Source organism: Telopea speciosissima, chromosome 11 (assembly GCF_018873765.1).
Source record: "Telopea speciosissima isolate NSW1024214 ecotype Mountain lineage chromosome 11, Tspe_v1, whole genome shotgun sequence".
Lineage (NCBI taxonomy): Eukaryota > Viridiplantae > Streptophyta > Magnoliopsida > Proteales > Proteaceae > Telopea > Telopea speciosissima.
The window spans coordinates 30,274,493-30,286,903 of NC_057926.1; the positions used below are offsets into that span (position 1 = coordinate 30,274,493).

General features: G+C 41.0%; 2 protein-coding genes across 2 annotated transcripts; one reads left to right on the top strand and one right to left on the bottom strand.

Moving 5' to 3' along the window:
* Nucleotides 1-4,237: 4,237 nt before the first annotated feature.
* Nucleotides 4,238-4,990, bottom strand: LOC122644944. The gene has a single exon (XM_043838301.1). It carries the CDS (start codon nt 4,988-4,990, stop codon nt 4,238-4,240), a length of 753 nt encoding a protein of 250 aa, XP_043694236.1.
* A 3,672-nt stretch (nt 4,991-8,662) lies between these two features.
* On the top strand, nt 8,663-9,834 carry LOC122645625 (rust resistance kinase Lr10-like). Its single transcript, XM_043838940.1, has one exon. It carries the CDS (start codon nt 8,743-8,745, stop codon nt 9,832-9,834), a length of 1,092 nt encoding a protein of 363 aa, XP_043694875.1. The 5' UTR covers nt 8,663-8,742.
* Nucleotides 9,835-12,411: the final 2,577 nt, after the last annotated feature.

The window sequence follows — 12,411 nt, forward strand, 5'->3', positions numbered from 1 at the left end:
GCTTTTGCTTTTAGCAGGCCTTGGAGCCATTTGAATTTCCCTGGCTATGCCTTTTCCTTTCTGCTGGGTCTGCTCTTCTTTTTTACAGAGAGCAGCGGCTCGTTGCCTCTGCCATCTTCTCTTCTGTGTCTTTGTCATAGTTGTACCCCATCGAACGAAAACTTATGATGACGGGCTATGTTCCAAAACTTCTCTCTACGCTTAGAGGTCCTTGGTGGGATCATTCGGCATTGGCTTTAGCGCCTTGGTGACTCAACAACATCCCTGACTAGTTCTCCCCCTGGGGCAGCAAAAACTGACCTCAACCGTCTTGAGGCAAAAACCAAAGGCCTCGCCATTCAGTCCTTGACCAACAGCCTCTCTGTAGCTCTCCCGATCCTATCGCCTGAGGGGCCATGGGAGCGACTTCCCGTGGCCTCATAATGTCATCAGCCACGCTGCAGTAGTTCTCTTGATGGAGCTCGCCCTGAATACCGTCTCCCTCGGTCACGAGACGGATTCGATTCTCAGGACCACCTATACCTGCTATCCCGTCCCTTAACCATCGTAGGATTTATTCCTCGCATCCCTTGTTTCTGGAGGTCTCTACTGCGTTGACCACCTACGAGAGCGGTCTTTATTTTCCTTGATGGCTGTTAGTTTTCATTAAGCTTCTTACACTAGGGACACACGTCTCCCAGAAATCGTTGGCTTGGCTCAGATGTCGCCTTATCCAGTGTCACCTTCCCTTCGACATGTTGCTGCAGGTGTTTAAGGGTGCCTAATGGTTCTCCCCTCTTCAACAGGCACAACCCGGATGGGTCGAGGTTGACCATATTGACCAAAGGGAAAGGATCCTTATCCACGGTCATCGCAGCCTTCCCTTTATCAAGGAACTTCAATTGGCCATCATTAATTTCTCTCTATAAAGACATGCATAGCACGACACAACTATTAGTATGGTGGGTGTAGGAGTTATGCCACTTACAGTAGCATTTATCCTTGATTTCTTCAGCCGAAGGGATGTGATGCCCCTCTGACAGCTTGATCTTCTTATCCTTAAGTAAATGATCTGTAGGAATATGTAATCTAGAATACTGTGGGGGTATTCTAGTCCTTTTGGGGGTAGTTTAATTCTTATGTCATTAGTTTAAGTTGCTGCTCTTATAGAGTCAGCTAGTTAGGGGTAATTATGTCTATTTTAGTCCCTTTATAACTTTTCCCTCTATTATAAATAGAGGGGCTTACCTATCAATGAATCAAAGTCATTATTTTCTCTCATTCTCTGTTTCTAACCCACGATTCTGCCAACATGGTATCAAAGCAAGTCTGATCTAGGTTAGAAAGAAAAAACCCTTCTTCTATTCAATCGACTTCTCCCTCCTTTCTCTCTTTCTCTCTTTCTCGGGTTCACCTTCTTCTGTTTTTCTTCTTCTCATCTTTGTAAGGGGGCAGCACTAATGAGGTAAATACCTAAACCAATGATTTAGTTGCTGCCCTCCATCCTATCTATTTTTTTTATTAAAATTCTGCTGGAACAATCTCTACGATTTGAAGGTCTCCAGGTTTTTTCTTGAAGATCAGATTTCTATCACTAAAGAAGGCCGATCCTCCATTGTTGGAGCCTCCCATGCACCCTTTTCCAACACCTTTCTACCCTATTCCACTATTCTCTTTCCCCTTCTTTTCTTTCTCACCTTTCATTAACCATTCCAGCCCCCATACCTAATCGATCTCAACTTGTCAGGGTTTTTTTCAAAACCCTGACTCCAATCGATTTTTGGGTCTCTTCTTTCAGATGCAACTAATTTTTGGGGGGTATTCTCTACTACTATATACCCCACTCGACCTAAGTTTGGTCCTTTTTTGATGGCTGGATTAGTTTTTACAGCAAAGCTTCCTTAACCTTCTAATTTGGTTACCTGCTAAAAACCCTGACAAAACCTTGATCCAATCGAATTTAGGGTTATAGGTCTTAGATTTTGCTGATTTTTGGAGGGCTGATTACTTCCATTACTAGGACCACTCGACCTCAATCTTGCACTTATTGAAGTTTTCTAGAAGACCCCTACCCCAATCGATCTCTATCTTTCAGGGTTTTCCAAAACCCTGACATTAATCGACTTTTTCGGTTAGGCTTGTTTGCTGCCATTGTAAATTTTTGGAGGTGTTTCTACCATCAAGAGAGGCTATCTACTTCAACTATTCATGGCTTGAAGAAGTATTTTACCTAAGATAGCTGCTGCCTTATTTTTTTCCTACACTTTTGGGTGTTTCTCCCTCTTAAAGATCAAGTCTCAAACTACCAGAGATTGGTTATTCGTATTGGAGATCCATTCAAGTAGTTGACGACAACATCTATTACCTGAAATCATCACACTTTGACAAGTCATAATCAATTTTTTGAAACCCCCTACTATTGCTGATTTTTTGAGTGTTTTATCACCATCAAAGGATTACTCGACCCAAGTTTCAGCATCATTCATGTAGTTTTTTTTAACAAAATTCAGGTTTCATCCTTATGGTCACCTTCTACATCAATCAACCTATTTATTTTCTAGTTCTTATGTGGCTGGCTGCATCACTTACTATTGGATCTGCTGAGTTATTATCTTATACTTGCTGGTTCTATTGACCTTTACTACATACCTTGCTGGTTCTATTGATTGGCTTCTGTAAACATGACTGGTTATCCTATTACTGCTGCCTTTATGTGGAATGGTGCTGCCCTGTTCATGAGACTGAGTATCCTACTATTGGAGATCAAATTTCTTTCACATTATTGAGCAGTCGGATTTACTACTCTGGAGATTGGTTTCTATTTGGGATTACAACAGTGTGTTCCATGCATATTGGTTGCAACTACGAATCTCTTCAGTTGTGTGAAGCTTTTCTACAAATTTATAATTATATCCAGTTTACTTTGAGAGCTTGATCCTAGCATTGTTCACTAATTCAGATCTGATCCAAGTTTTTTTGAAGTTTGTTACATCAATTCTGCCCAGATATCTTTGTCAGTTCTATTTAGCATGTGGGAGTTTACAAATTGGAGTTTAGCACATTGGTTCTTCCTTGTGTGAAGATCGATCAAGTTTTTGAAGAATTATGCCTTCTCCTTATAACAAATCAGACCTATTTTTTAATTCAGATTTGATCATTGGAGATTGGTGTTTCAGAGTTAGTCTGATCGATTGAAGAGGTTTGAAGATTACTATGTGTTGTTTTTTGTCCATGGTTCTTTATCCCACTGTCCTTTTTCCTTACCCATCTCCCATACCATACCTTTGGCATTTACCAATAACCATTTTGGAAGTTTATGGTATAATCTACTTTGCCATTACTTCCTCTTTTTCATTACCCATAGCACCTTTGGAGAACTCTGGAAGGTTATCCATTTACACTATCTCATTCATCATCTTTGTTATTTCCATGTGTACTACTACCCGTGAGGTGGAGATTATGTACAGTACACCTGCAGACATTGCAGAAGCAGAACTTGCAGGAACACTTGATGTAAAACATAAAAGATCAGTGTTTCCACCATTGCCATTGGGTACCCTTTGTTATTGGGTTGAGTTTACGATAAGGGAGATATTGAAGTATTAAAGTATTAAAGATATTTGGTTGTTGCCTACCTATTTGAGGATTTACAGTTGGGTTGATTATTTCCGCTGTCTGATTCAGTTTATTCCACTGCTTGCTGCCCTAGTTCTACACATCAAGATTTTATGTCACTATGACAATCTGAGATTCATCACTGGACAGCTATTGAAGATTGGAAAAATTTTGCTGATCAAGTCTACCCAGGTTTTGAAGATCTATTTTTCAAGTTCTTGAAGGTTTATTTGGGAGCTGCATTCATCTGTCAAGCTGGACTCTGTTGCAACTTAGTTTCTTCCCATTTTGTTCAAGTTGGTCATTAGTACCTTATATGCACCAACTTGAGGGGGAGTGTTAGCATTATTATGGAGTTTTTTTTTCTTATTAGTTCAACTTAGAGCTTCTTTTTTACTTAATGTATACTCCAGCTTGAGGGGGAGTGTTGGAATATATAATCCAGAATACCGTGGGACTATTCTGGTCCTTTTGGGGGTAGTTTAATTCTTATGTCATTAGTTTAAGTTGCTGCTCTTATAGAGTCAGCTAGTTAGGGGTAATTATGTCTATTTCAGTCCCTTTGTAACTTTCTCTTCTATTATAAATAAAGGGGCTTACGTATCAATGAATCAAAGTCATTATATTCTCTCATTCTCTCTTTCTAACCCACGGTTCTGCCAACATGATCAAAGACCAGCTCGGCCTTAGTTGTATCATATGTGTACTTATTCTTTGCATCTCTATCCCGAAAAGTCTTGGCAGGTGCACTCCCCGACTGTTCAGCCATTTGGGCCAAGGCTTTACATACATATGGTTTGCCAGAGATGATCTCAGTAATGCTGATCTCATAGTCTTCGTCACAGTCTTCATAGTCTGCGAAGTCAGCTACTTTAGGGGCTCGTGACCCCATAATGGTCGGCGCCGGTGGCTTATAATAAATTCCTAGAGAAGAAGACTTTAGGTCTTCCTCCTCTCTGAGAAGAAGTTCGTAACTGGTTGCTTGGGCCACCAATTGGCCTAGGTCAGTGAACTTCTGGCCGGCGAATCGCTTTCTTACCTCGAAATGCAATCCGCCCAAGGCCATCTTTGTAAATTCATTTTCTGATAACATTGTCAAACATTTATACCGAGCTATCTTGAACCGGCTTACAAACTTTTCAACCGATTCATCCAGAAACTGGCACATTTTTGCCAAGTCAGCCACGAAAACCATAGGCTCGGTCCTGTAAAACTGGGCATGGAAATGGTCCTCCATCTCCCTCCAGCTTTGGACCGAAGTAGGACGTAAAGTAATATACCAAGAGAAAGCCGATCCAGTCAGGGAATTGGGAAAAAGCCTTAACTTCTGCACCTCATTGGCTCCTAAGTTCCCATATTGGACTGTGAAATGAGTAATGTGCTCCGCGGTCGACATATTATCCTCCCCTAAGAACTTTGCAAACTCAAGAATTTTTTAGTTTCTGCGGAACTCTACTAGGTCCAGGTGTTCATGGTAGGGTTTCCTGTATACTGGCCTGAACAAAGTATTAATTTGTTCCTGTATTAATCGAGTAAGTTCTCCAGGGTCAAGAAATAACTAATTAGCCTGGTTTGCGGGAGCCATCATATAAACCCTTTCGCGTGCTTCAGGCGCACTCCTTGGGGTACCCCTTGGGGAATATTCTGGTCCACATACGGCCCAACATACGGCTAATCTGGCTTTGGAAGATTCAATTTTGGAACATTGGTTCTCTGGTAAAAACTGGTGTTCCCTTAGCCGGCTTTAGTTCCCGTGCCACTCTGATATCTGACAGCTGGGAACGTGCTTGCTCCTGGAACCTGATGTCCAATGGCTGAAACTGTGCCTACCCCTTAAGCAAAGGTGTTGTTGCTCTATACGGCTGGGACCACATGGGGCTCTTGTATCGTTATGCCCCTCGCAGGTCCACTGCTAGATGCACCATTGTTTCCAGCCTGGCTCCCTCCTGCTACTTAGCTAGAAGGGGCGTGGTGCATGTGCACCCACTGCGGTGGTTGGTTCTGGGTGACTGCCACCGATAGGATTTTTTCAATCCAGGCCTGCTGTCCATTGAAAGCCTGGGTTATCGCGGTAGCACATTATCACATCTCTTCGATTGAGGCATGCGAGCACTCTCTTATCGCTGCCGTCAATTGCTGCACTAGGGCATTCCTTGCCTCAGGAACGGGTGGTGTCACCTCCTTTGGCTAACTACCGCCCTCCAACGTAAGGGGATCCTCAGAATTTTCACCGTTGTTTCCACCATTACGACTCATTGATCTCGTGACCACTCTGCTCATCGGGAGGGGTCCCACTGGGTGTGCCAAAAATGTTTCCTCTATTTTCCAGTCTACTAACCGAAACTCAGCCACAAACGTCGAACTTGCATTTTAGGCGAATATCAGGGTTCTACCTCTGCCTCGATTGCTCCAAGGACTTCTAGATTTATGTAAAGGCGAGGCAAAATAGATTTGAACTGAAGAAACAAAGCTTGCTATTGAAGATCGTCACAGAGAACGGTGAACAATACATCGACGAAGCCCCATACGAAGGGGGAAAATCTACTAAGCTATTCTAAATCATTCCTACTCCTAAATAAAGATTAAAGGTGAGATTTTGATCATTAGTTGAAGGTCCTTTTCCTCTTGTCTCGCTTCTTATTTATAGCAGTTGAGCACCTCACGTCTCCTTCTGCGTGGCCCACTCAATCTCTACGTTCGTCGTGTCCACTTCCTAAGGCGCACTTTGCAGTCCTAACCATCCACCTTTGATAACTGCCACTGAGTGCCTGACCCATTCCTGATGTCCTGGGCCAACTTCCTTCATGGGCTCAACTGTTTCTTTGGGTTGGATCATCATCGACCATCCTGGACCGGCCAGTTCTTAAGCCATCGGATCTATTCCCAGACCGAACCATTTTAGAGTGTAAACAGTTCCCTAATGAGTTTACTTTTTCGAGTGTTTTACGATCATGTGCTTCTCTAAGGGAGCTCAAGTGGGGGACTCGTGTGCAAGCACGGATAATAAAGTATGGATTTGAATCGAATCCAGTAATGGGAGGTGCCTTGTTGGGTAGATGATCCATGAAACCCTTGGCAGTGGTGGTGCAGACAATTGAATTCCAACCATGGATTACGGTGGAGATATCTAGGGTTTGGAAGATGAGTTGTAGGGTTGAGTGTTAGTGACGGCAAGTTGGTCGTTCTACCCTATTAAGGGAAAAATGATCAAAAAATTCTAAACATTTGAACATAACGTCCCAGACTAACGGACTGGACCAAAGTATAGTATTTTGAAAGTAGGGAGAGTTTACAATTTGAAAAGTTGTAGGGGTGCATTTGGACAAATGGGCATCTTCAGGAGGGCATTTGTTCCCTATTTTTTATGATCATGAAACACATAATAAGTCAGTTTAGCCCATATATAATGGCATTTCTTTTATAAAAAGTTAATGGGCTTCCCTTCCATTTTGAGTCCTACCAACCGGAATTCTTATCTTACCAAAAAAAAAAAAACCCTACATTCTTAACCCATTTGGGAATTTTGACTGAAACACAACTAAAAATGGGAAGTAGTTTTCTATGGGAGGAGTGTGGCCTACATCTGCAGTCCCATGTGTCTATCTCTCTCTCCTCAAAATAAAGGGGCAAAGGTGACTTTTCATAAAAGGAGGAAAGAGATAGACTCATGGGAGTGCTGGCATACGCCACACTCTCGGAGGATCCAGACAGAGTTCTTTTTCCCATTAATTTTTTTTTTGGAATTTTAGGCCAAAACAGATTGAAATGACTTATTAATTTAACATTTTAAACTAACTGTGTTTAAGGAGTTTAATCTTCTAAAATTAAAAAATTTAGCCGAATGAAATGAAGCAAACAACTTGGGGCCGAAATTGATCACTCTTAACACCTTCTCAAAGGGTGTTTTTCAAAATACCCTTTGAGCTTCTATTTCTTTGTCTATGACCCGGTTAGCAGGAAAATTCCTGCATTGGAAGAATTTTCCATTTGCCCGCTTTTATAAGTAAGAATTTAGGCTAATGTTTGGTTGGAAAGAAAAGGATAGAAAAGAAAAGAAAAATTCGATTTCTTTAATTTGTTGAGAGAGATGGACATAAATCAATTATTGTGTCACCATGATTCATTTTTTTTCTTTTCATTTCTTAAAACCAACCAGTCTTACGGAAAAAGAACGGTAACCAGTAGCATGGTTCCTGCTTCCAGACACAGGAGCATGTGAAAAGATCATTTAGCCACTGATGAAATAAAAAATCCCCTCCAAACCAATGCTTCTGTGCACACTCTCATTGTCCCCGCGTTAGTGTAGGGGCTACATGACCGGTTAGCATTCTCTTGCCCAAGAATTTATTATAAAAGATCATCCATGCTGATTGAAACGAGAGAACGCTCATTCTCCCAATACTGCCTTTTGTTTTTTTTTTTTTTTTTGTGAAAACCACATACTAATTGCTAGCCTAACTGACCAACATACATATAGATTGAACCCTAACTACCCTTTCTTTTGGGGGAGAGGAGGGATTATATCTTATGGTAAAAAGAACTCTGTCCGGGAGTGTGGCCTACGCCGGTACTCCCATGAGTCTATCTATCTCCTCTCCATATGAAAAGACACCTCTGCCCCCTTGTTTTGAGGAGGAGAAAGATAGATAGGACAAAAAACTGCTCTTATTTAACCTTTGGGTGAGAATGCCGCAATTTAACCAGTTCATATATTTGAATGGCTGATACATTTTGGTACCTGGATATTGTAGGCTTCATGGAAGGATATTGGCCCATGTTTTACCGTAAGAACTTGCACTTAATTTTTTTTTCATTTTAATTTCTAATTTATAGAATATTAGTTTTTTCTTTTCTTTTCAATGACTCACTTCTTTTCCTTTGTGGTTTTTCCAAATTGCAGGACACGGTGTCCTAATCATAGGTAAAGCGTGATACTGTTTCTTGTTTCATGATTGAGTTTCTGATCATACTATAATTTCTGCCTAGTCCAACCCCACTCATTCTGTTTAGGGATGGCCTAAGTGCTAATCTAATATTCCACATTCACTACATGACCTAAGTGCTATATATTCTCTTTGTCCAGGAAGCTTCTTGGTGCTTAGAACTTTATTGGGATATATATGTTTCTCCACATTCTTGATCTATTATATGCTGCAACGACGAAGGCATCTCTCCTTGGATACTAACATTGAAGAATTCCTACAAGAGCATAACAACCTATTGCTAATCCAGTACTCATATTCAGATATTAAGAAGATGACTAAACATTTCAGAGACAAACTTGGTCAGGGAGGTTTTGGGTCTGTATATAAAGGAAAGCTTCGCAGTGGCAATCTTGTTGCGATCAAGATGTTAGCAAATTCTAAAGGTAATGGTCAAGACTTTATGAATGAAGTTGGTACCATTGGGAGGATTCATCATGTCAATGTGGTGCGACTTATCGGATTTTGCTTCGAGGGATTGAAAAGGGCTTTGGTGTATGACTTCATGCCAAATGGGTCCTTAGACAAGTACATCTTCACTCAAGAACAAAAGGGTACTATTTATTCAAGTAGTTGGGAAAGGATGTACAAGATCTCCCTAGGAGTGGCTCATGGGATTGAATATCTCCATCAAGGTTGTGATATGCAAATTCTGCATTTTGATATCAAGCCTCACAATATTCTTTTGGATGAAGATTTTACTCCAAAAATTTCGGATTTCGGGCTAGCCAAACTCTATCCAACAAATGATAATACTGTTCCTCTCACTGCTGCAAGGGGAACAATTGGATACATAGCTCCGGAATTGTTCTACAAAAGCGTGGGAGGTGTCTCTTATAAGGCTGATGTTTATAGTTTTGGAATGTTGCTAATGGACATGGCAGGGAGAAGGAAGAATGTGAATCCCTTTGCAAACAGTTCTAGTCAAATTTACTTCCCATCATGGATATATGACAAACTAAATCAAGGAGAAGCTATGGAAATGGAAGATGCAACAGAGGATGACAAAAGAATAGCAAGAAAGTTGATCATAGTCGCATTATCTTGCATACAATTGAAACCTGTTGATCGCCCTTCCATGAGTAAAGTAATAGAAATGTTAGAATCCCCCACGGAGCTTCTACAAATGCCGCCAAGGCCTTTTCTAGCATCACCACTTGAAAGAGTGGAAGGTTGTCATACAATTATGGAGTCATCACCCATATCCGAATCATCAAGTTATTCATTGTCATACAATTCGATGATTCAATCAAATTAATTGTAACCTACTATAAATTAGTTACTTGGTTGCTATTTAGGGAATAGTTTTCCTATTGTAATCAAACAGAAAAAGCAATTCCCTTAGAGCCTCTGCTTGGTTTTAGACGTCTTGGTTTGCAAACTTCTTCTCTCTGTTTAGTGTCTTGCTTTTGTGATGTCTGGTTTGTATAGCTTCTTTCTTACATCATCTTTTGCTCTTCAATCTTCTTCCTATGTTTCTGCTGTAACTCTCAATGTTCTCTCCTTCACTTTCTTGGTGTAGTGCTCTTTGGTTTTTCTAGCAGCTCGCTTGGGGTTCTCTTCCTTAATAATTGCTCTGTCCTTGGGGTCATCTCAAGCGAAGAGCGATGTCTTCTTGGAAGTCGTGGTTTTAAGAGTTGTATTTCGCAGAGAGGTGTTTTTCTAGCTTGAGCTCACAGAGCACATAGTTGTTGTTCAATTCCGCAACCTCATCAAGACATGCATAGTGTTAGAAAGGAGGAATCAATATTAGATCCCTCTAGTAATAGGAGTCTTTCCTTAGCTGGAAAGATTTGATTGCTTGGTGATTGAGTCCTTTTAGGAAACTTAATTTCCTTGCTTATGTGTTCCATCCAATTAGGGATAAGAGAGAGCAATAATTTATTAGATAATATGAAATCGCCAAAAACCTAGCAATACTCTCATATCCAAAAACGTGGAGCACTCCCCTCTCCTTGGAAAAACCGTGCTCTCTTCCCTTTCTTCTATGGGTGTTTGATCAAGGAGATAGTCTAGGGTTTTGAGAACCCTAGAGTGTGGAGGAGTTGGCTTGATCGTGTGCGAACGCAAAGCTCTGTGTGGTGCGTGGAACAATTGAGAAAAGACTATCATCGGTTGGAGGTTTTGCATTTGTGAAACTCTAGGTAACAATCGATTCTTCCATTGTTCCAGTTTATCGAATGACATCTCCCATCGATAGTTTGATCTTGTTATGCATCTGTGGATCGCTCACTAGTTACCAATAGTGGCATCAGAGCCTCGTTATCGTATGGGAATGTTTTCAGTTTTTTTTTCTCATTATCATATGTGATGCTCTTGTTTTTGTTCAATTAAAAAAAATTTAATTGGGGTCCATTCTTGGACGAATGGATGAGGGATGCAAGCAAGCAAGGAAGGGCCACAAGCACGCGCACCAGGCGGTTTCTGTCGTGGGTGCGCATGCATCGCTTGCCAGAGGCCGCGCCTTGTTGCATGCGTAAGAAGCCACGGCCTGCTGCATGCGCATGGTGCATGTCTCTGCCGCTTGCAGCCCCAAGGCCCGTGCCCCCGTCGCCTGCACTCCTATGACCCACGCACCCCGCATGCAGCCCCTGTCGCCCCGTCTCTGTCTCCCACGCCTCTCTGGTCTACGCGCCTGTGACTAGTGCGCCCCCCGCATGTGATGGCCCTAGCCGCGCCTTGTGCGTTCTGTTGCTGGTACTGTTTGTGCGCACAGGCAGCCTATGTTCTCCCTTTTATTTTCCTATGTGCTACCTTATGTAGCAGAATTTAAAAAACAAAAAAAAAATTCTGGTTAGGTTTTTTAAAGGGAGATCGTTTGGGGAAGGTGGGTGGAGGAATTCTTTCCTTCACCCACCTTCTCCAATTTGCATAATGGCTTTTTGTTTTTTTTTTTGTTTTTTTGATAAGCATGTAAGTGATTATTTGACCATAGTCACATGGAATGTCATGGTGATGGTAATTTTATATGTTTTTTACATTTTTCACATAAAATATGGAATATTTAACTTGAGCATCATGTGTGTGTAATGAGGACCATGTTTATGGGATTATAAAAATTTACATGCATTAAATGGATGTGTGTGATAGGCATGACATGGATGTGATTTTGGATATAATTTTAATTTTTCCTTTCTTCTCCCTATCTTTATGTAAAGGTTATGCAATTTCCTCAGGCAGTTCAAATTGGTGGACTAGTTTCCTGAGTTTTGTCTTTTATGTAAAAGGATTGTAATAATTTTAAATTAGTTTAAATTATTTGATGTAATCACTTCAAGATCATGATGTGATCGTGATCGTTGGATCGTGGCTGTGATCGTGGATCAAGAATCTTAACGGTTCGTTGGTGAGAAGAATATTGGAGGAGGGACTTGCTCACTTGGAGTGTTCAAGTTGTTTACACTTCTGGATTTATTTTCCTGTAATAGTTAGTTGTATCTGCAATCATATAATTATTGCTACGTGTGGGAGTGACATATGAGGCTATGATTACTCTCATCCATGTTGTAATCAAAGTGCGTTTATATTGGATGTGAACTCATGTTGATTAAAGATGTTATCCTATAACCATTGGTATTTAATTTTCCTATGAGGATATGTTTATGTACTTATACATTTGATGCATGGATATGATTTTATGCGTTCCCATAATCCCTCAATTTTTAAAACAAGTGTGATATGGGAAACCGTAGTTGGTGGGATTCCCATGGCCTCCCTTTGTTGGTGAGTGTAGAAATCTTATTGATCTATTCTTGTAGATGCCGATGGGATAATACTTGGATAGGTTGATGAGATTGTCTACACCCATCTCACATGTGATATGTAGAGAATATGG